This window comes from Chiroxiphia lanceolata, chromosome 5 (assembly GCF_009829145.1).
Source record: "Chiroxiphia lanceolata isolate bChiLan1 chromosome 5, bChiLan1.pri, whole genome shotgun sequence".
Taxonomy (NCBI): domain Eukaryota; kingdom Metazoa; phylum Chordata; class Aves; order Passeriformes; family Pipridae; genus Chiroxiphia; species Chiroxiphia lanceolata.
In genome coordinates this window covers 24413938-24436310 of record NC_045641.1, presented here as the reverse complement: position 1 = coordinate 24436310, position 22373 = coordinate 24413938, and the positions used below count along the sequence as shown (strand labels likewise).

Sequence of the window (22373 nt, the reverse complement as noted above, 5' to 3'; positions counted from 1 at the left end):
GTGCCTGGGATCTAATAGGCAGGCTACTCATCCTGTTTTCATTGGGATAGTTTGGGCAACAGGTCCCTTTGTCTTGACCTTGCTTGACATGCAACCACACAACCTAAATATTTAATCGTCAAAATCAGCATTAGGCTCCTTTCTCCAAGACCACTTCCTTAAGATCTGCAGATGGTACCTCTGATACACCCCCAGGGAAACAATCTCCTTGGTCACCTGGTGATGACTAAACCTCTCACTTGCTGTGATCACCCCTTTCTGTTTCTAGAAAGAAGTACCACCCATGGAGCCCAGTGAGGCTGCACTTCCCCCTTCACTTCAGCAATCCCCTTCTCCCCCTCCAAAAACCCTGCAGTGTTGTCACTGACTATAAGATGTATGACATCACTGCACAAAACCCCACTGGCAACACAGTAGTCTATGTGACCTCTGATGTCTTCTGCCTTTTCTCTGTCTAAAAACCAAGGGTCAAAGAGTTAAAAGAACTCAGCATTGGAAGCAAAGTGCTTGTTCATAACACAGAATAGCCAGTGAAAGAGCGTTGACTTTCAAATGATCCATGTCTTTTTTTGCATAGGGAGAGAACTATGTTATCTTAAAAAGATTATTTGTAACACAAGTTTGTAACCATTTTCACAGCTATTTTAAGAAATAATGTTAAAAGGTTCTTAAGAGGCAGATGGTTGCTCTGGGAGCTGCATCACACATTACTGTGAATATTTATGAAGCTCTGCAACTGGGTTACTGGAAAGGCAAATCTACATTCATCCAACCTGTTTCACCGGAGCATTGCAACAGAATTTCCGCGTGCAAAATACTTTTAATGACAAAGAGTTAAATCCTTCTAGAGTAGACTGTTACTAGCAAGAGGCTGGGCTTTGTCACTGAGCTGGTCATTTTCCTCAAACATGTGATAAGGGCTGAGACCTCATCTCTGACTTTTAATTTAGTACAGCTTTTTGAACATCTCAGATAGTTAATTATAAACTCTTTATGCAATGGTAGATCTCATAACATCTCATGCAGTGACCAGTGGTAAACTATAGAAAAGCTCTTTCACAAATCTTTTCCCCCTAACCAGGTAAAAGAGAATGACTACTTTGATGAGAATATAACCTGTAAAACATAAACATATTTCTGCCTCATGTTCAATTTAAAATTCAAAACCATATAATTCCTTTATAAACATTCCTATAGTTCAGAGGTAATATACACTCCCCCTATTTTCAAAGCAAATATGCATCTCCCGATGTTAATTGGCTTTGGATCTAAGGAGAACTTGTCATAGTTATTACAAAACCTAGTAAAAATTTTCACAAACACAACAACTTCATTCTACTAGGGACTGCTATCTAGGTGAACAATTTTAGAAAACAATTAGCAAGGTTACTCTTGAATTTGTTTACATTATTAGACGTCATCACTTATTTAAACCAAGACTTGCTGATTGAGGTGTCTGAGCTAATTAATAAAATCTTTGTTATGTCCAGGCATTCATCTAAAAACAATTTTGGCTGTTAGCTATGGAAGGGTGTCTTCACCAGCTTCACTGCATTCCAGTTGTTTGCTTTCTTCGCCTTTTTTTTTTTTTTCCCTTGTTTTTGTCTTGGCTGGAGGTGAGGGAGTTGGGATAGGCTGGTTTCTGGGTCTCTCCGCCGGCAGCGCTCTGCCCATTCTAGTTCGTAGCTGCTCACTTGCAGTCCTGCTGCAGTGTGACGAATTCTGTGCATGTTCCATTTTTTAAGTTCAGCCACGCACCTCCACTGGGAGAGAAGGAGCCGCTTCTTCTGCCAATGCCGTGTTGGCTCTGGACTGCAAGCTCCTAATTATTAGAAGCTGGGGCTCTCGGCCTCACACACGGCGCCATTTGTAGGAGGTCAATAACTAATCGATCCCAAGTTTGGGGGTGAAAACTGGAATCTTTATTAAACACGCATCTCACAATTTAAGGGTCTTGGGGGCAGGACATGTTTATGAGGAGGATGGATTATGCTAAGTTGGGGATGGATTATGCTAACTAGAGGATTACACAATTTTCTGCTACAGTCACACAATTGGTTAATATTTCCTGTAACAAGGATTACATGTGGGGAAGAGAACAAAGGGGTTTCTATGTAGTCTGATATCATCATCACAAAGTCTTTCCATATCTTGCTGCAGGAACCAGGCCAATCAACATAGTTAAATATCAGTAGGTCTTGTGAAGAAGCATCCGATCCTCTGGTGGTGGGATTTCTTTCAGCCCCTGTTGTCCATGGCCTGCTACATAATCCTTTTGTGCTGATATCCGAGTTTCAAATTGCTATAGATGACCTAAAGTCTTCGGCTTTACCAAAGATGTCTGGGTGGTGTTCTGAGACCCAGACTTCTGTTCAGTCCCAAACTGTTGCCAAGATATCCCAGGCCAGCTGAATGCAGAAGTGGACTTGCAGCCAGATGTACGCTGACAGCGCTGCTTGTGACTGCAGATTTGCTTCTATGATGCTCCCAAAGGAGCTTGGTGGTGGCCTCTGCAAGTCTCTCATCAGCTCTGAAACATTAAGGAGCACACAGAGAGTCATCTTTGGCAGTAAGGCTTTTGCAAAGTTACCCTCCATGTCCTTGACTACTACTCGACTTCTAAAAGCCAAGGGCATTAAGAGCGTTCAAAACAAGCACATCCTTTGATCTGAGCTTGTTCAGAGGGCCTGTTTCTAAGAAATCACACTAAGTGCAAGGAGCAGCAAGTGTCACCTCCATAAGAACGCTGGCCTACCCTGACCTTCTCAAGGAAAGCTCAAACCTCAGACCCGCTGCCAAAGCAGAAGCCAAGAAAGAGCGTTCTTATTTTTGATTCACAGAATCCAACTCTGTTCTCCGAGAGGTCTCTCCTTATTCAAACAGTAAAGGGCATAAGATTCATCTTTTCTATCACACACAGGATGAGGAGATTAGAGACTGGCAAAAAGACTGCCTGCTAGAACAACATCAACTTGAAAAGACACCACTAATGCCATTATGGTGCTACTGTGGTGTTACTGCTGAAACTCTTAAAGAGAAAGGAAGACAGGTGTGATGAAGGGAAGGGTCTTAAGGGACTTTCCCTACAAATATGCCGTGTTCTGCTTTCACACATCATGCTGGTGAGATGTAAAAAAGGGATTTTAGAAGGAAAATGCATGAGGAAAGAGGAGTCTGTTATTACCAGTCCAGAAAAGCATGGACTTACCTTTCCAGTTTCTTGGCTAGGCTTTTTCTGGTTTTTGCTTCCACCAGATAGAGCTCTTTGTACATTTCCACTTCAGCCTGGGTGGATTCTTTTTGATGAGGTCTGTCTTGTTGGGTGTTTCTTATCCTGTCCAATTGACTTTTGAGATCTCTACTTCTTTCTTCGGTTTTCTTGCTGAATCACAATGATGGCTGCGAGGACTTGAGCTCTTTCATGCTCAAGAATCAAGATCAGTGAATCTATTAGGCAGAAAAAATGGATGTGGTTCTTATTGTGAATGCATAAGAAACCAAGACACCAGCTATGCATCAGTAAACCAACAGGTAAGTGCAATGTGCTTGACATCCATTCAATAGAGTTTAGGAGTTTACATTCCGACTGCAAGGAACATGTTTTCACATCTGAAGCGGGGGATGGGAAATCATAGACTCACTGTGAACACTGAATGATTTGCAGAGCCTCTCTATAGCATTTCATTCAAATCCGGTAATTTTTGATTAAAGAATCACGGTGCTCCTCCATTACTCTGGAAAGGGGATCCTGGTCTGTCGGGAGTGAGGCCATTGCTGCATATGAAAGCTGGAGAAAAAAAGAAGAAATATGTGACCCTCCAGAGGATGAAACCCCTGTATGAAGTTGTCAAGAAGTTCAGACCTAATGCGTTTCAAGTTTTACAGTTGTGTCTAAACATTTATTGTAGTTTTTCCCATGTTTGTACCCTGAAATTGTTGTATGAAAAATGCTCTTGATTTCTGTATCCTTAGGCCCCACTCCCTGATTGGCCGACGTTTGCTGCATTGCAGTATTTCCTTTTATGGCCACCCTTTCCCTAAATGGATAAACCCTACCCCCTTTTTGCCTTATATAGTTACACTTTGCATGCTCCGCCCTAGTCCCTCCCTTTCTTCTAGCAAATTCTACCCCTACCTTATATAAGCCTTAACCCACCTCCCTAAGTGAGCCATTTCTACACCCTCATCCCGAGAGTGGCAAACCTGTTATTCCCACTGAGACTGCGTCCCTGGTCCACATGAAGATTTTCTGAAGATCCAGCAGATCCACTTGTAGGTTTAGCAGTGGCTGGGGGGAAAAGTGACAAGATTCCTGGTGTTACTTTTACAGCAGACAGAGCAAAATAAGGCACGGCAAGAACATGACAGGCAACATGAGAGACTGCAATCCAGACAGAGATTTTAGAATTTCCAAGGGAATATAACAATGGAAGGGCTAGGTGCAAAGGAAGAAACCCATTTTTTCCACAATTGCTTATCCGTCAACAGCATTTCTAAAGCAAGTGGAAGACATTCCGGGGGCTACACACTGAACATCTTCAGGCAATCCACAAATGACTCCCGTGCTAAACAGCCCCCTGTAGACCTCTTCAACGCGAAGTCTCTGCTTTCCTTTTATGTCCAAAGCAGTGATTTATTGGCACACTACTACTACACAGCACCAGGCACTGCAAAGCAGTAACTCTGCTCTCTGGAGGAGCAAATTACCATGGAACAGGTGCATTTCCTCTTTGGACACCTGGCCTCAAATTCTACAGCATGTTTTATGCTACGTACAGCAAGCACTGAACTGATATTTACCAAAAAAGTACTGAATAATCTTTTCCTAAAGACAGATTATTTTTTGTCACTTATCTTCTTGCTTATTCCAAGAAAGACTGCACCACCTAAGCTACCAAGAGAAGCCATGAATCATAGAATCATAGCAAAAATCAGGAACCAACAGCAAAGAATGGGTATGGTGCGGTTTAGTGCTGAATGCCATTGGTGTACACGGGAGGGGAAGTAATGGCTGAAGCTTATATAAATCTTATCTTGTGGCTGCTTTGCTGTTTGTGCTTGAGATGAACTCTAGTGAAGGGCAACTTCAGCTTAAGCCAAGGGTTTCTTTGCGCTTGGCTTTTTCCAGGCAACTGCATAACATTGTACGCAACATTTTAGTAAGCAGGAAGTTTTCACATTCAAGTCTCAGCTGGAAGGCCAGCAGAAAAAAACCCCAAAACCTACTTATCACAGGAACTTGATAAAAATGGCTCGAGAGCTGTCAAGTGTTAGAAATAGTCACCTTTTTCCTTAAAAACCCTCCTAACATAATGACACATTACCTCGTTGAAGTTCTCTAGCGATTTTTGCATCCCTTTCCTGTCGTACCTAGAATTATATAGAAAATACACAGTTAAGACGTAGTATTTACAGAGTTAAGAGGTAAGATTTCAGTTGATTAAGCCATTGTTTTAGTCACACCCCTTCGAGGAAGAAGACTTTAGAACTTGATATGGTAGTAGAGTTTGAAGCAAATCCTGAGAAGACCAACTGTGTATAGTGAGAGTGAACTGTCCTCAGCTCCTCTGTTGACAACAAACTGAAAGTCTCCAGAGGTTGCAGCCAAGGTCAGAGAGAACTTCAGGGGACTAAGTCCTACCAACAAAAATGCAATAGGAAGGAGAAATGTTGGGGTCGAAGCAAGCCCTCAAACTAAGAAACAAAACCCCTCCAGACATCCGTCATTGAAGAGGGGGGAAATGTCATACGTAGTTGTTCATCAACTTCCTTGAGAGTACGCTCAAGGCTGTGAGACACACATGACTTTGACCACTCTGGTAAATTCGTACAAACCTGATGACCTAAAGTCTTCGACTTTACCACAGATGTCTGGGCGGCGTTCTGAGACCCAGACTTCTGTTCAGTCCCAAACTGTTGCCAAGATATCCCAGGCCAGCTGAATGCAGAAGTGGACTTGCAGCCAGATGTCCACTGACAACGCTGCTTGTGACTGCAGATTTGCTTCTATGATGCTCCCAAAGGAGCTTGGTGGTGGCCTCTGCAAGTCTCTCATCAGCTCTGAAACATTAAGAAGTACACAGAGAGTCATTTTTGGCAGTAAGGCTTTTGCAAAGTTACCCTCCATGTCCTTGACTACTACTCGACTTCTAAAAGCCAAGGGCATTAAGAGTGTCCAAAACAAGCACATCCTTTGATCTGAGCTTGTTCAGAGGGCCTGTTTCTAAGAAATCACACTAAGTGCAAGGAGCAGCAAGTGTCACCTCCATAAGAACGCTGGCCTACCCTGACCTTCTCAAGGAAAGCTCAAACCTCAGACCCGCTGCCAAAGCAGAAGCCAAGAAAGAGCGTTCTTATTTTTGATTCACAGAATCCAACTCTGTTCTCCGAGAGGTCTCTCCTTATTCAAACAGTAAAGGGCACAAGATTCATCTTTTCTGTCCCACACAGGATGAGGAGATTAGAGACTGGCAAAAAGACTGCCTGCTAGAACAACATCAACTTGAAAAAGACACCAGTAATGCCATAATGGCGCTACTGTGGTGTTACTGCTGGAACTCTTAAAGAGAAAGGAAGACAGGTGTGATGAAGGGAAGGGTCTTAAGGGACTTTCCCTACAAATATGCCGTGTTCTGCTTTCACACATCATGCTGGTGAGATGTAAAAAAGGGATTTTAGAAGGAAAATGCACAAGGAAAAAGGAGTCTTCTATTACCAGTCCAGAAAAGCATGGACTTACCTTTCCAGTTTCTTGACTAGGCTTTTTCTGGTTTTTGCTTCCACCAGATAGAGCTCTTTGTACTTTTCCACTTCAGCCTGGGTGGATTGTTTTTGAAGAGGTCTGTCTTGTTGGGTGTTTTTTATCCTGTCCAATTGACTTTTGAGATCTCTACTTCTTTCTTCGGTTTTCTTGCTGAATCACAATGATGGCTGCGAGGACTTGAGCTCTTTCATGCTCAAGAATCAAGATCAGTGAATCTATTAGGCAGAAAAAATGGATGTGGTTCTTATTGTGAATGCATAAGAAACCAAGACACCAGCTATGCATCAGTAAACCAACAGGTAAGTGCAATGTGCTTGACATCCATTCAATAGAGTTTAGGAGTTTACATTCCGACTGCAAGGAACATGTTTTCACATCTGAAGCGGGGGATGGGAAATCATAGACTCACTGTGAACACTGAATGATTTGCAGAGCCTCTCTATAGCATTTCATTCAAATCCGGTAATTTTTGATTAAAGAATCACGGTGCTCCTCCATTACTCTGGAAAGGGGATCCTGGTCTGTCGGGAGTGAGGCCATTGCTGCATATGAAAGCTGGAGAAAAAAAGAAGAAATATGTGACCCTCCAGAGGATGAAACCCCTGTATGAAGTTGTCAAGAAGTTCAGACCTAATGCGTTTCAAGTTTTACAGTTGTGTCTAAACATTTATTGTAGTTTTTCCCATGTTTGTACCCTGAAATTGTTGTATGAAAAATGCTCTTGATTTCTGTATCCTTAGGCCCCACTCCCTGATTGGCCGACGTTTGCTGCATTGCAGTATTTCCTTTTATGGCCACCCTTTCCCTAAAATGGATAAACCCTACCCCCTTTTTGCCTTATATAGTTACACTTTGCATGCTCCGCCCTAGTCCCTCCCTTTCTTCTAGCAAATTCTACCCCTACCTTATATAAGCCTTAACCCACCTCCCTAAGTGAGCCATTTCTACACCCTCATCCCGAGAGTGGCAAACCTGTTATTCCCACTGAGACTGCGTCCCTGGTCCACATGAAGATTTTCTGAAGATCCAGCAGATCCACTTGTAGGTTTAGCAGTGGCTGGGGGGAAAAGTGACAAGATTCCTGGTGTTACTTTTACAGCAGACAGAGCAAAATAAGGCACGGCAAGAACATGACAGGCAACATGAGAGACTGCAATCCAGACAGAGATTTTAGAATTTCCAAGGGAATATAACAATGGAAGGGCTAGGTGCAAAGGAAGAAACCCATTTTTTCCACAATTGCTTATCCGTCAACAGCATTTCTAAAGCAAGTGGAAGACATTCCGGGGGCTACACACTGAACATCTTCAGGCAATCCACAAATGACTCCCATGCTAAACAGCTCCCTGTAGACCTCTTCAACTCGAAGTCTCTGCTTTCCTTTTATGTCCAAAGCAGTGATTTATTGGCACACTACTACTACACAGCACCAGGCACTGCAAAGCAGTAACTCTGCTCTCTGGAGGAGCAAATTACCATGGAACAGGTGCATTTCCTCTTTGGACACCTGGCCTCAAATTCTACAGCATGTTTTATGCTACGTACGGCAAGCACTGAACTGATATTTGCCGAAAAAGTACTGGATAATCTTTTCCTAAAGACAGATTATTTTTTGTCACTTATCTTCTTGCTTATTCCAAAAAAGACTGCACCACCTAAGCTACCAAGAGAAGCCATGAATCATAGAATCATAGCAAAAATCAGGAACCAACAGCAAAGAATGGGTATGGTGCGGTTTAGTGCTGAATGCCATCGGTCTACATGGGAGGGGAAGTGATGGCTGAAGCTTATACTTATCTTGTGGCTGCTTTGCTGTTTGTGCTTGAGATGAACTCTAGTGAAGGGTAACTTCAGCTTAAGCCAAGGGTTTCTTTGCGCTTGGCTTTTTCCAGGCAACTGCATAACATTGTACGCAACATTTTTGGGAAGCAGGAGGTTTTCACATTCAAGTCTTAACTGGAAAGCTAGCAGAAAAAAAAACCCCAAAACCTACTTATCACAGGAACTTGATAAAAATGGCTCGAGAGCTGTCAAGTGTTAGAAATAGTCACCTTTTCCCTTAAAAACCTCCTAACATAATGACACATTACCTCGTTGAAGTTCTCTAGCGATTTTTGCATCCCTTTCCTGTCGTGCCTAGAATTAAACAGAAAATACACAGTGAAGACATAGTATTTTCAGAGTTAAGAGGTTAGATTTCAATTGATTAAGCCATTGTTTTAGTCACACCCCTTCGAGGAAGAAAACTTTAGAACTTGATATGGTAGTAGAGTTTGAAGCAAATCCCAAGAAGACCAACTGTGTATAGTGAGAGTGAACTATCCTCAGCTCCTCTGTTGACAACAAACTAATTGTCTCCAGAGGTTGCAGCCAAGGTCAGAGAGAACTTCAGGGGACTAAGTCCTACCAACAAAAATGCAATAGGAAGGGGAAATGTTGGGGTCGAAGCAAGCCCTCAAACTAAGAAACAAAACCCCTCCAGACATCCGTCATTGAAGAGGGGGGAAATGTCATACGTAGTTGTTCATCAACTTCCTTGAGAGTACGCTCAAGGCTGTGAGACACACGTGGCCTGAAAAGAAACTGTATGGGTGCTGTTGCAGTCAGGACGCTGAGTGAGGCCTTTATCACCATTCTCAGATCTAGTGCATTCTTTTCTTGGAATCAACTCAACTGTTTTCCACAAGTAGATCTGGGAAGCAGTTGTTGTAAAGCATTGAAACAGCCTATGTAGCAATTTGAACTACACATCTGCATAAATTAGCAACTGGATAAAACAATGAGCCATGAAATAATCTGTAGAAATGTTTAATTTCTGTAACATCCTTCAGGGAAGCCAGGAAAGCAATGAAGGTATCTGTCTTGATACTGACAAAACTTTGAGATGCCCAGAGTTTTCTTCTGGAAAATCAGAATGGAAAGGACAAGCTGAAGACTGTTGCTGTAATTCAGTTTTAGGAAGCACTGGGTACTCCCACTGTCCTTCCCTTCATTGTCTGTTTTCCCTGTTCTTTTTCAAAAAAGACACAGCTGTCAACTCTTTTCATTTTAACTGGGGCAGCTTTTTTCCTCAAACAGGAATGGTTTCCTCCTCTACCTTTTCCTTCTTTTAACATCTTGCTGCCACCTCTCTGTCCTTTCTTTCCCTCACTTGTTCGTGCTCCCTGCCCCTCCTGGTCTTCTCCTTTTCTCCCTTTTGCATTGGGTCCCTGAAGTTTGCTTCCTTTCTAGTGCTTGCCTGCAGAATAGTTCCTCTGTGCAGATGGTACAGCACTAATTACCTCACGAGTTCCTTCCGTAATGCCTGTCCATGCCTCTACCCTCAAAAACGTGTTCAGAGCGGTACAGAAAAGTTCCTGTCTGTAACTGCCGCTGCTACGCATTACCTACACTGCTTGGCCCCTTTTCATCTCCTTGGTGTTTTTGTCTTCAACCAGGTGCTGTATGCTGACACCTTGTTGAAATGGGTTCTTTCCAATGGAGGTGAGGGGACCAGTGAACTGAGATGGACTTGAAAGTGAACAAATGCTTCTCACATTCATCCAACAACTAAACACACTATCTCAACAGAGAAGCTTGGCCATGCCTCAATCCCATGCTACGTGGCTGTCCCGCTGATTACAACTACTGGTGTGTGGTTTCCACGTCTCCTGCTATAATGCTCTGCATTCTGGAAGGGATGCGCTATCACACTGACTGCTGATTACAGGGCATACTTGGACCAGTGCTACTGCAGAGGTTGCAGCATTGCTGCACAATTAGAAGGCCGTGAAGACTTCCCAAGGAGTAGGTAGTTCTGCTGTTTCATGTAGTAAGACGTAGCAGGAACTACAGGAACAAATGCCTCCTATCCATAGTAACATATTAAAGCAAGGTCCAGTGCAGAAACTGCTAGAACAAAGATCAATGATGAAGAAAATGGTGTCTCACAGATGTCTGGTGGCATTTGGCACTCATGGTGACATTAGCCACTTGAAATAGGTCACACATACCATACATGTAAATTTAGTGTAGAACTTAGGTGGGGGGTTTGTGCCCCACAGTGCTCTTTACCAAAAGATGGTACAAACCTGATGACCTAAAATCTTCGGCTTTACCACAGATGTCTGGGTGGTGTTCTGAGACCCAGACTTCTGTTCAGTCCCAAACTGTTGCCAAGATATCCCAGGCCAGCTGAATGCAGAAGTGGACTTGCAGCCAGATGTACGCTGACAGCACTGCTTGTGACTGCAGATTTGCTTCTATGGCGCTCCAAGAGGAGCTTGATGTTGGCCTCTGCAAGTCTCTCATCAGCTCTGAAACATTAAGAAGCACACAGAGAGTCATCTTTGGCAGTAAGGCTTTTGCAAAGTTACCCTCCATGTCCTTGACTACTACTCGACTTCTAAAAGCCAAGGGCATTAAAAGCGTCCAAACAAGCACATCCTTTGATCTGAGCTTGTTCGGAGGGCCTGTTTCTAAGAAATCACACTTATTACAAGGAGTGCAAGTGTTCCTTTCTCAAGGAAAGCTCAAACCTCAGACCCGCTGCCAAAGCAGAAGCCAAGAAAGAGCGTTCTTATTTTTGATTCACAGAATCCAACTCTGTTCTCCGAGAGGCCTCTCCTTATTCAAACAGTAAAGGGCACAAGATTCATCTTTTCTATCACACACAGGATGAGGAGATTAGAGACTGGCAAAAAGACTGCCTGCTAAAACAACATCAACTTGAAAAAGACACCAATAATGCCATAATGGCGCTACTGTGGTGTTACTGCTGGAACTCTTAAAGAGAAAGGAAGACAGGTGTGATGAAGGGAAGGGTCTTAAGGGACTTTCCCTACAAATATGCCATGTTCTGCTTTCACACATCATGCTGGTGAGATGTAAAAAAGGGATTTAAGAAGGAAAATGCACGAGGAAAAAGGAGTCTGTTATTACCAGTCCAGAAAAGCATGGACTTACCTTTCCAGTTTCTTGGCTAGGCTTTTTCTGGTTTTTGCTTCCACCAGATAGAGCTCTTTGTACTTTTCCACTTCAGCCTGGGTGGATTCTTTTTGAAAAGGTCTTTCCGGTTGGTTGCTTTTTGTCCTTTGCTGTGCACGTTCAAGATCTCTAATTCTGTCTTCTAGCTGTTTTTTCAGTGAGTCTAAATGACTGGTTCTGATTTCTTCTAATCTGTCCTGGTAGGCTGCCTGTGCCTGAAGAAGACAGTGCACCTTCAATCACCACAAGAAAAAGAGAACTCTCTCCAGCAGAAAATTGCACGTACCCAATTTCAAGGCTTTACTAAGAGAGGCAGCTGTGCCTCCTCACTACCAGCAGCAATGAAAGCAGAACCCTGGAGCTACTATTATACAAAACTACTAATGAAAGGACACTCTCTCTGTAGGACAGGGCATATGGAAAATGATTCCTCAAAGACAACAGGAGGATCTCCCACCTCCACAATTTCAGTGACTCCTTTTCTGAGCACCTTCCCCCCCTACAAGGACAAAGCAGCACCCGTAGGTCTGGCCATGACAGCTGGCAGTTGCAAAACCCATTGAAGGATGAGCAGTGAGAACCAGGCCAGCGGACAGAGATACCCCCCAAGCACTGCAAAGTGGGAATCTGCCTTGGGCAGGCTTTTGATTCAGGGACCTGCCGGCACATTACACACCCATGACAGCCTTCCTGCCCAACCATATTGCCTTCTCCCACTGCCTTCAGGAAAGGCAGAAGCTAACACACAGAATACAGGAGCAAAAGAAAAATACCAAAAACGATGCCCACAACAGAAGTTTACGTAGCGCCTGTGGACACTGGTGAGAAATTCACTTACTTGCAAAAACTCATTGACTTCTTGGAGTTTTTGTCTTATTTCGTGGTCTGCTTGTTCTTCCACCTCTCTTTTATATTGTTCTAGTTGGGTGCGATCCACCATGTTAGTCTCCAAATGGTGCTGGACTTTTGCCAGCTCTTCTTGCAGCTGGCATTTGTCCATCTCCAGTTTTTCGCACTTCCCACACAGGGTAGACAGCTCTTCTTGCAAATCCTGATTTTTGGCTTCCAGCTGCGTGCACTTTTTACTTTCCCTGTCCAGCTGCTGGGAAAGTTCAGCAACCTGCAGACAGAAAGAAGAAAACAGGAACTCAGCGTGATGTAAAGGCAGTGAATTCTGTGGAAATCCCAAAAGGGGGTGGCCAGGGAGACAATATTCATCATCTGCTGGCTTGGGACTAGAAACAAAGTGCAACCAGGCTCTTCTTTTCCAGCAAGAAGAGCTTTCACCTCATTTGTCTCAGCATTCCTCAGGTTCCCATCCTTTTTGAGTTCCTCGTGCAAAAATGCTACAAGCTTCTGGACTCAAAAGGAATCACTGCAAAGGCAGTAAGTGATTCTACAGTGATGCCTTCCAAACCCATGTGTAGCTCTGAAAGATGGCCACTTTAGCAACGAATCTGAGTAAGGAGCGGAGAAGGAGATCAAAGGTTACATGCCACTACTGCACAGGCAGAGCAGCCTCAAAACCACTGCTGGGAACAGTCCTTCTGAGTCCCTGTGACAAGATGGGCTGAAACAGCTACCTGTGAGCAATAAGTTACAGATTTTTCCCTGGGAGACACCTGTCCTCATTGTGCCCTGGGCAGCAACAACACTGTTGAGAAAAGCAAAACGTCAAGTGCCTCCTGCTCAGCTCGTGCCTGAGACAGGGCTCAGGGGCTGATTGTGCCCTGTGAGGTGTTCCTCTCCTCTCTTCCAGGGCAGGAATTCATCTGTCAGACCCAGATGATGCTGTCACAGCCTCCCTCAAGCTGCAGCCAGGCCTGAGCTGGGCCCCACTGCTCTCAACCCATGGATGTGATGTCCTGCAAGGCTGGCAGACCTGCCCATCCCTAAGGCCCAGCCAGGGGATCTGCACTCTTGGCTGACCCCGCTTACTGTCAGCAGACCTGTTCTGCTCTTCTTGCTGAGGACCTGTAGGAGGGCTCCCTGGCCGGTGAGGTCATACACCCTGCCAGGCTGGCTGCCACTCTTGGCTTGCCCTTCCTCTGCAAGACAGCCTGGCCTCCATGAGCCCTTACACCTACTGCTTTGCCCTTAACATTTGCATCTTTACCCATAATGACAATGACCTCCGTATTAGTTATAGTCATCTACTACTGTAACAGCAGAAGGAGCATTAAGAAAAGCCCATCACATCCAAAATGCAGCCAAGGAAAAAAAAATGATCAACATGACAAGAAATATACGGAAAGCATCTCCCAGGTTTCAAAAGAAGTAACATCACAACCAAAAAACCCCACCCAAAGCGCAGCTCACCTCTGTTCGTAATCTATCCACTTCCTTGACCTTTTCAGAATATCTGTTCTTCATTTCTTCCAGCTGGGACTGGGTTTCTTTCTCTTCATTAGCCCTGAGTTTCCTCCTATCTACCCTCAGAAGCTTTTCCAACCTGCCCAGCAAATTAGTTAAGAAAACCATGAAACACAGGAAGAACCAGCCTTTTCCCCACAGTCTCACATAAGCAGCACAGACATCAGAGAAGCATAGAATGGCTTGGTTTGGCAGGGACCTTAAAGATCATCTCGTTCCAAGCCTCCTGCTGTGGGCCAGGACACCTTCCACGAGACCAGGTTGTTCAGAGCTCCATCCAACCTGGCCTTGAACACTTCCAGGGATGGGGCATCCACAGCTTCTCTGGGCAACCTGTTGCAGTTCCTCACCACCCTCACAGTAACCAACTTCTTCCTAGTATCAAACCTAAACCTACTCTCTTTCCGTTTGAAGAAATTCCCCCCCTTTGTCCTCTCACTACATGCTCTTTTAAATGCACTCTTTTCATCCTTCTGGTAGGTTCCCTTCAAGTACTGAAAGGCCACAATTAGGTCACCCCAAAGCCTTCTCTTTTCCAGGCTGAAGTATTGCAATTGTCCCAGCCTTTCCTCATAGGAGAGGTGCTTCATCTTTCTAACCACCTTGGTGGCCTCCTCTGGACTCATTCCAACAGGTGGAGGTCCTTGCTTTGCTGAGGACCCCAGAGCTGGATGCAGCACTCCAGGTGGGGTCTCACTGATGTCCCTCAGGACATCAGTCCTGTGCTGGTGTTTCAGATCACCTCCCTGTCATCCATGTGCCTTGACATAGCTTCTAGAAGGATTTTTTCCATGACCTTCCCAGGCACAGAGGGGAGGCAGACAGGTTGGCAGTTACCAGGGCCCTCCTTCCTACCCGTTTCAAAGATGGGTACAGTGGGTTTCCCTTTATCCCGTCACCTGGGACTTCACCCGACTGCCATGACTTTTCAAATATCAAGGAGAGTGTCTTGGCAACTACATCAGACCCTGCTGGCCAATGTAGGGCAATAATGCTGGTGAGATGTAGACAATGCATTTAGAAGGAAAATGCATGAAGAAAAAGGAGTCTCTTATTACCACTCCAAAAAAACATGGACTTACCTTTCCACTTTCTTGTCTAGGCATCTTCTAGTTTTCAGTTCCTCCAGATACAGGTCTTTGTACATTTCTATTTCTCCCCGCGTTGCTTCTTTACGAGAAGCACTCTCTTGTTGGGTTTTTTTTTACCCTGTCCAATTCACTTTCGAGATCTCTAATTCTTTCTTCTAACTGGATTCTCACTGGATCACAATGACTGTCTCCGTTTTGTCCTAATCGAGGCTGGTAGGCTGCCTGTGCCTGAGGGAGACAGTGCACCTTCAACCACCACGAGAAAAAGAGAGCTCTGCCCAGCAGAAAATTGCACGTATCCAGTTTCAAGGGCCCAGCCTTACTCAGAGAGGCAGCTGTGCCTCCTCACTACCAGCAGCAACCAAGGCAGAACTCAGGAGCTACCACGGCAAATAGTTCTTTTCATTGGGAAAGAAGCCCAAATCAGCACTCTTATTCAAAGCTCTTAATGAAGAGACACTGTATCTGTAGGACAGGGTATATCGAAAAGGATTCTTCAAAGACAATAAGAGCATCCCCCACCTCCACCCCCTCACCCCCACCCCTGGAATTTAAGTGACTCCTTTTCTGAGCACCTTCCCCCCCTACAAGGACAAAGCAGCACCTGTAGGTCTGGCCATGACAGCTGGCAGTTGCAAAACCCATTGAAGGATGAGCAGTGAGAACCAGGCCAGCGGACAGAGATACCCCCCAAGCACTGCAAAGTGGGAATCTGCCTTGGGCAGGCTTTTGATTCAGGGACCTGCTGGCACATTACACACCCATGACAGCCCTCCTGCCCAACCATATTGCCTTCTCCCACTGCCTTCAGGAAAGGCAGAAGCTAACACACAGAATACAGGAGCAAAAGAAAAATACCAAAAACGATGCCCACAACAGAAGTTTACGTAGCGCCTGTGGACACTGGTGAGAAATTCACTTACTTGCAGAACGAGACTGACGTCTTGTAGCTTTTGACTTGTTTCCTGGTCAGCTTGTTCTTCCAGTTCTCTTTTACATTGTGCTGTTTGGCTGCCATCCAGCACGAAAGTCTCCAAATCATGCTGGACTTCTGTCACTTCTTCTTGCAACTGGCATTTGCTCTTCCCCAGTTTTTCATATATCCCATGCAGAGTGGGCAGCTCTTCTTGCAAAGTCTGGTTTTGGGCCTCTAGCTGCATGCCTGTTTTAGGCTCGATGTCCAGCTGCTGGGAAAGTTCACCAACCTGTACACAGAAAAAAAAAAAGAAAAGGAAACTCAGCATGATCTGAAGGCAGTGAATTCTGGGAAAACCTCTAAAGAGGGTGGCCATCATAACTGCATTTATCATCTGCTGGAAACGAGCATAGAAAACACTTGAAAGATTCCCTGACAGAAAGAAGAAACTTTACAACTACTTAAAAATTTGTGAGACACTTCTGGGAGCGATACTTCTGGGTCCCTTGGAGCTCATGATGAAACTCATAATTTATAATCTAAGAATTGCTCTAGTGTCCAGCACAGCAAATGCCCTCAGGGCTTTTGTAGCAGCTGGGGAAAGGACCAGGCTGCTTTCTGAGCAACCTCTACTGAGGAGAAGGCAGAAACTGAGCTCCCCTAGGCTCTCCAGGAAAACTTCATCTTACAGTTTTGCCCCAGAAATAGGCAACTAGGCTCAAGAGTCACAAAAAGGGAAATTTATGACCAGCTTACTGAGGCAGAGGCTTGCAGGTCTCTCTGAAGGACTTCAGTGCTATCGCTTGGCTGCTGGACAGTGGCTTCCAATCCGGTGTTTTCGCTTTCAAAGCTTAAGAAGAAATACAGGTCTTATTACCAGAAAATCCAGTTCCAGACAAACTGTGCTAAGTAACAGAATCCACAGCAGAAGTGTCCTTCAAAATCCAACTGACTGTCCCGTTGTTTCCACCCAATCCCCCAAAGCGACAGACACCTCGCTTCACTGGGTTACTCTCTTACTGTTGCACGTGTTCTTCCAGTTGTTTTAGAGTGCTATTAGTCTCGGAAGATGCCAACAGGAGGTCCTGCAGTTTCTGGGAAGAAGTTATTGCTTCTCTTTGTTTATCATCCAAGGCAGTCTTCAAGTCACGAACGCAATGCTCAGATTGAAGACGCTTTTCTTCCTCCTCCCGCAACTGTAAAATCACGGTAAGAATCCACAGTTGTCAGGTGAGCTTTTACATAGAGGAGCCAGCTGCTGCTGAAGAACTCAGGTGCTGCATGTATGTGTGCATACCCTCTGCCCAAAGAACTGGAATCAATTCAAGTACCTTCACTTCTACTACTCAATGAACACAAGCTCTATTCCTTTGTCCTCTTACAACAGCCTCTCCCACCCCTCCACTGCTTTCCTACAGCACGATTCTAAGCACTGACACTGCCCCTCGGACCATTTTTGTGACCTGTGACGCTTCTTGTATTCCCTTGCTTGCTACTCCAGGAAAAGATGAGTGAAACAATTCATCTTCCTAAAGGAAGGCATCTCGCAAGTGTCAGAGGTGAAGTGCTCTGGCACATGTGCTCTGGAGCCCAGGATTGCACTGGGGGAGCATGGGGAGTTTTCTTAAGTGGGAATGACCCCGACTGTAGCACAGAGAGAGGTGCCCAGCAGCCCCTAAGCAGGAAGCAGTGGATGCCTGAGGAGAGGCGGCTCTGCTTCAGTGTGGTGGGGCCAGGAAGGATGGCATCACTGACAAGCTAATGACCACCATTTCAGCAAAGGCAGCCAGATGAACTGCTCCACAGACTGCCCTGGAGTTGAGAATCACACCAGGGGTGTGTGGGGAATCTTCTTAAACCAGGAAAATCTTGAATGTAGCAGAGAGAGAGGAACCCCAACCCCCCTGGCCGGTCACGGGTGAAGCCCTGAGGAGAGGCAGCTCTGCCTCAGCATGGCGGGTTGTGGGGCAGGGGGCCAGAGGGCCAGAGGCAGATCAAAGCCCGATGTAACTGCCACTTCCTTAGGTGTCTGTCATACTGGGTCCCAGAATACTGTTTTGTCCATTTTCATGATGTATAGGAAGCAACAGGCACTGCCAGGTTTATCCCTGTAGGGACAGGCTTTCCATACCTCCGTGTCAGCCCTGTCCAAGTCCTCCTGCAAGCGCAGATTATCTTCCTCCAGGTGAGCCTCATGGGTTCCAGTAACCACAAAAGCAGTCCTAAAGCATCCAAGATTTAATCTGAAACATGTCTGATCCCGCATCATTTTTCCCCTGCTTGTTCCCAAAAGAGCTCTTCCCCCCTTTCCTACAAGCTCCGTGAAAGCGAAGCCAAGTACATGGAAGCATTGGAGAATTTATCTTAGAAGGGGCCTCCCTAAAGCAGCCTCAACTACAAGGTCAGGCCATGCTGTTCGGGGCTCCTTGCACTGCTCTTCAAAGTCCCCACAGATGCGGCTGCGCAAACTCCCGGGGCAAGCCGTTCGACCGCCTGACCATCTACATGGCAGGAAGTTTTCTCCTTATGTGCGGTTGGAGCCCCTCGTGTCCCCTCGGACACTGTTGCTTCTCTTTCTCCCAACGCTTCCCTTCAGAGCACTTAATGCACCAACTGTGCCTTGGCTTAAACCTCCCTCTCCTGCAGAGCAGCCATGCTGCTGAGCTCCTGGCAAGTTTCCTGATGGCTCTGGGTCTGTGTGGGGAGAGGGCACCACAGACAACGCTTTCTTGCAGACCTCAGTGGGCAAAGTACGAGAGCCCCTAGGGTACGAGAGCAGCCAAGTGCAGACCCGCATTTACCAGTCACACAGGGAACTGCTTCCACGTGGCTCCTCCTTCTTTTTCCAAGCTCATTGCCACTCCCCTCGTCTCGGTCACGCTTGCAGGCTACCGAGAAGACCCGTGTGCTGTTTTGACAAACCCCTCACCTTTCACATTGGGCTTGAGCAGGCCTGTCAGCTGCTTTTTTCAGAAGGCACTCCAGAATCTCCTCATGCTGTTGGAGGGCTGCAAGTTTTAAGGGAGTAAATCCCCACTAAAAGGACAAATAATCGCCATTAGAAAGACACAGACAAGCTCCGCAGCTGTTTGAAAGAGCAGCTTTACCCACGTGCCAAGGTTACCTGGTTCTGAGCATCACTGTCGGCATTATGCTCGAGTAACAGCCCTGCTGCAGCTGTATTTTTAGATAGGACAGCCAGGTGAAGGGCAGTGTTGCCGTCAGCGTCTGCCAGATTCGGGTCGGCACCGTGTTCCAGCAGAATAGCAACACATTCTTCCTGCTCCTGCTGTACTGCCTGGGAACAACACACGAAAAGGGAAAGACTTCCAACTTTTACATCCCCCTCTGTCACAACTTCCTCAGCTCCTGAACGCTAGGACAAAAGACCATCTTCAACGATTAGCTAACAGAGGCCTATGCCACGCCGATTGCAATATGCATGTTTCTATGGCCCAGCGATGCAAGGAATCCTGCCAGACACCTCCCCTTTAACACACCATCACTAATCCCCGCGTACGAGATCATAAGGCATTCCACACACCTTCATCAGTGCCGTTCTCTTGAAGTTGTCAGCGAGATTCGGCTGGCTGTTCTTTCTTAGCAGATATCTAACGACATCTGCATGGCCATTTGCCGAAGCGAGATGCAGAGGTGTCCTAAAAATTAAACATACACTCTTAAGCTAGACAGGCAAAGGATGAGCCAAAGCTGTGTCTCTACCCAGTACCCTGGGGACCCTGCCCAGACTCTGCTCCTCCCGCTAGCTGCTCTCTGCTGCTGCTGCTGCTTCTGCTGCAATCCTGTGCTGATTAGCCAGAGGGCAGAAGAGAAGAGGTGAGAGCCGAGCAGCTGCAGAACAGCCCTGCAGAGAGACTACGGCGAAGCGGCAGGTCGGCAACACGCGTTTCCAACAGCGCTGGAGCCCAGCCGGCAGCTACAAGCAGTGAAAAGCTCAAGAGTTCACTCTCCCAGCTGACAGGGCAAATCTCACTTTTCAAGCCTTGTCCTTAAGAGAGGGGTGCCGAGGACTGCTGTAGCTTGGCTCAGGAGAAGCCAAGGTGTGCCATCAGCATCCCATAGAACTCACCGCATCTCCTGGTCTCTCCTGTCGATGCCGACTACCTTGACATACCAGCGCCAGTGTCTCAGCCAGGCCAGGTCGCCGCGGGCGGCTGCGCGGTGCAGCCTGCCCAGCCTCTTCTCCGTGGGCTCGGAGGCACTGGTGGAGCTGGTGGCAGCCCAGGGCTGCCCACTGGTGGTGTTGGATGACGACTGCCGTCGCTTCTTGCTGAGAAGCCACGGCATGGCCCTGCTTGGAGCTACCAGCAGCAGGAAGTGCAAGAAGCCCCCTTGCGGGGGGGCTGCTGGGCACCAAGTAGGGATGAGGAATGGGACAAGGGTGAGGTTAAGGGTGAGGGTGACAAAAGGGACAAGGATGAGAATAAGGATGGGCACAGGGTATAAAGCACAAGGCAGACAAGGTCGCCCTGTGCAGCGGTCGTGGCCTGCAGCTACCAAGACGGCAATACAGGCGCGAAATGCTCCCAGAGCGGGATGTGCTGCTGCTCCCCGAGAGGCTACAGCAGCTCTGAGCGCAGGCTCCGGGCACCAACAAAGCTGTGCTCGACTGGTGCCTGTGGTGTCACAATGACAGGTGGAACGCTCAGCACGTCACCGTGGGGTGTGGCAGAGGCCACGGTGCAGGGTGAGGCCGGGCAGGACATGGCAGGGCGGGGCAGGAGGGAGGGCGGCGCTACTGGGCCTTGTGGGAAGGAGGCGGCCTGGGCCTTGTGAGGGCGACCGGCGGGAGTGGGCACTGCCCCACCTCAGGGCACCCTGGGGCAGGGCCCAGGCTGCTCCCACTGGGCCGGAGGCTGCGGTAGGCGCTGGAGCAGCTCCCGCATCACCCGCTCTGGGTTTTTGCTTCAGCCTGTGGCTGGGCTGCCTCTGGACACACTTCCATGAAATGAGGCTCAGGATGAAGTGGGATCCTAACCCAAGCAGGTGGGGGCCACCACAGCTCTCAAGAAATGCCCACTGAGTGCTCCAAGCCTGCCATGCCAGAATTCCAGGATGTGGGGACGTGTCCTGAGAATAGGGAGGGAAGAATTCTGAGAACTGAAGTCCCTGGACGGCACATTGGGGCACATGAGCAGTGTGTGTTGTGCTGTCATCGGTCGGGTGGTCACATGTCCTCCAGAGGGTTTATAAGGAGCATTTTTCTTTTCAATAAACAGATTTGACTGCTTGCCAACTAGCTGCTGGGTCGTGTCTTTTATATTATATTAATATACCACACCAGGACAATTCCCCAACTCCTTTGCCTTGTCCCTCTTGAAGAGCAGACACCTCACCCCCCCACCCCCTCGTAACTGCTGTCACCTGCTGCTTTGCCAGATGCCAACAGTGAATTTCTGCTCTGCTGCTCCACCAGCCAACGGGTAGCACACAGCAGGCAGGAAGAAACTTTCAAACATGTCTTGTCCCAGTTTGTCCCAATGACAACACAAAGTGAAGGCCCAGAGGTTCTGCACCAGCTTTCTCAGGGGAGAGACGCTACAATGCACCACAAGCAGGCTGAAGAAATTTCCCTTTTTCTTTGTGGGCTACAAACCGGTCCGCTTCCCACAGGATCAGGGATTTGCCTGTGTCTTATGGCTACCAGAAGCTCACCCACTATGATCTTCTGCCCGGAACACAAAGAGGATGGCTCTAAAGCACTGGAAGAGTCTGTCAACTGATTAGTAGCAATAGCTCACCTGTAGGCTATGATCTTAACACGACTGTGCTTCAAGCCTTCACGGAGGAAGGGGACACATTTGCCTGGGCTCTGGGACAGGCTGAGGATGCAGCTGCGAGCAGAGCTGAAAGGAGCAGAGGAGAGCTCTGGCTCGACCTTCAGGCCTGGCTTCTCTTTCAGCCTTGAAGATGTCTGCCAGACTCATTTACACTCAGATCAAGGGCAGAGAGAAAGACTAAGGTGCTCTAGTCCAAGTCCTCTTTTGGAATAGGGTTTCCTAGAGTCAGTTGTCCTGATCCGTAAAGGTTGGGAAAAGCTAGGAAAGACATAGGCAAAGAAGACATTCAGTAATTCTGCCATTTTCCTGTCCTGTGTAACAAGCTTCCCCATCTTGGTGAGTGATGGGTCTACATTTTCCCTGGTTTTCCTTTTGTCACCTACATGCTTAAAGAAGTCCTTCTTGTTGTCTCTGACACCACTGGTCTGATTCAGTTCCATTTGGGCTTTAGCTTTATCAGCTTC

At 46.8% G+C, this 22373-nt stretch overlaps 2 protein-coding genes across 5 annotated transcripts; both read right to left on the bottom strand.

The window, feature by feature from the left end:
* Window positions 1-1899: 1899 nt before the first annotated feature.
* Window positions 1900-16911, bottom strand: LOC116787237 (ankyrin repeat domain-containing protein 26-like). Of its 4 annotated transcripts, none has more exons than XR_004357221.1 (9): window positions 16865-16911; window positions 16116-16397; window positions 15184-15420; window positions 14048-14180; window positions 12567-12848; window positions 11708-11943; window positions 10834-11058; window positions 8854-8899; window positions 5035-5199 (listed from the first exon to the last, which is right to left on the bottom strand). XR_004357221.1 is itself a non-coding variant. In XM_032688684.1 (8 exons), exons 3-7 carry the CDS (start codon window positions 15246-15248, stop codon window positions 10857-10859), a joined length of 918 nt encoding a protein of 305 aa, XP_032544575.1. In that variant the 5' UTR covers window positions 15249-15420; window positions 16116-16397; window positions 16865-16911; the 3' UTR covers window positions 1900-2313; window positions 10842-10856. The 4 variants fall into 4 exon arrangements, 2 of the variants coding, with proteins under 2 accessions (XP_032544575.1, XP_032544577.1); XR_004357222.1 differs by lacking the exon at window positions 8854-8899 and adding an exon at window positions 5325-5370; XM_032688684.1 differs by lacking the exons at window positions 5035-5199; window positions 8854-8899 and adding an exon at window positions 1900-2313 and having other exon boundaries at window positions 10842-11058.
* A 5-nt stretch (window positions 16912-16916) lies between these two features.
* LOC116786825 (ankyrin repeat domain-containing protein 7-like) lies at window positions 16917-20416 on the bottom strand. The gene is made up of 6 exons (XM_032687848.1): window positions 20199-20416; window positions 19653-19767; window positions 19233-19406; window positions 19038-19144; window positions 18240-18330; window positions 16917-17304 (listed from the first exon to the last, which is right to left on the bottom strand). The coding sequence occupies exons 1-6, from the start codon at window positions 20414-20416 to the stop codon at window positions 17125-17127; spliced, it is 885 nt and encodes a 294-aa protein (XP_032543739.1). The 3' UTR covers window positions 16917-17124.
* Between the last annotated feature and the right edge of the window lie 1957 nt (window positions 20417-22373).

Excerpts from the sequence above, each read along its gene's own strand:
- LOC116787237 (XM_032688684.1), bottom strand. The coding sequence starts at position 15,248 with ATGTACAAAGACCTGTATCTGGAGGAACTGAAAACTAGAAGATGCCTA. Across the intron at positions 12,849-14,047 it reads TGGATAGATTACGAACAGAG|GTTGCTGAACTTTCCCAGCA; the intron begins GTGAGCTGCGCT and ends TTCTGTCTGCAG. Across the intron at positions 11,944-12,566 it reads AAGTCAATGAGTTTTTGCAA|GCACAGGCAGCCTACCAGGA; the intron begins GTAAGTGAATTT and ends TGTCTTCTTCAG.
- LOC116786825 (XM_032687848.1), bottom strand. The coding sequence starts at position 20,416 with ATGCCGTGGCTTCTCAGCAAGAAGCGACGGCAGTCGTCATCCAACACC. Across the intron at positions 19,768-20,198 it reads AGGAGAGACCAGGAGATGCG|GACACCTCTGCATCTCGCTT; the intron begins GTGAGTTCTATG and ends TTTAATTTTTAG. Across the intron at positions 19,145-19,232 it reads ACAGTGATGCTCAGAACCAG|TGGGGATTTACTCCCTTAAA; the intron begins GTAACCTTGGCA and ends TTGTCCTTTTAG.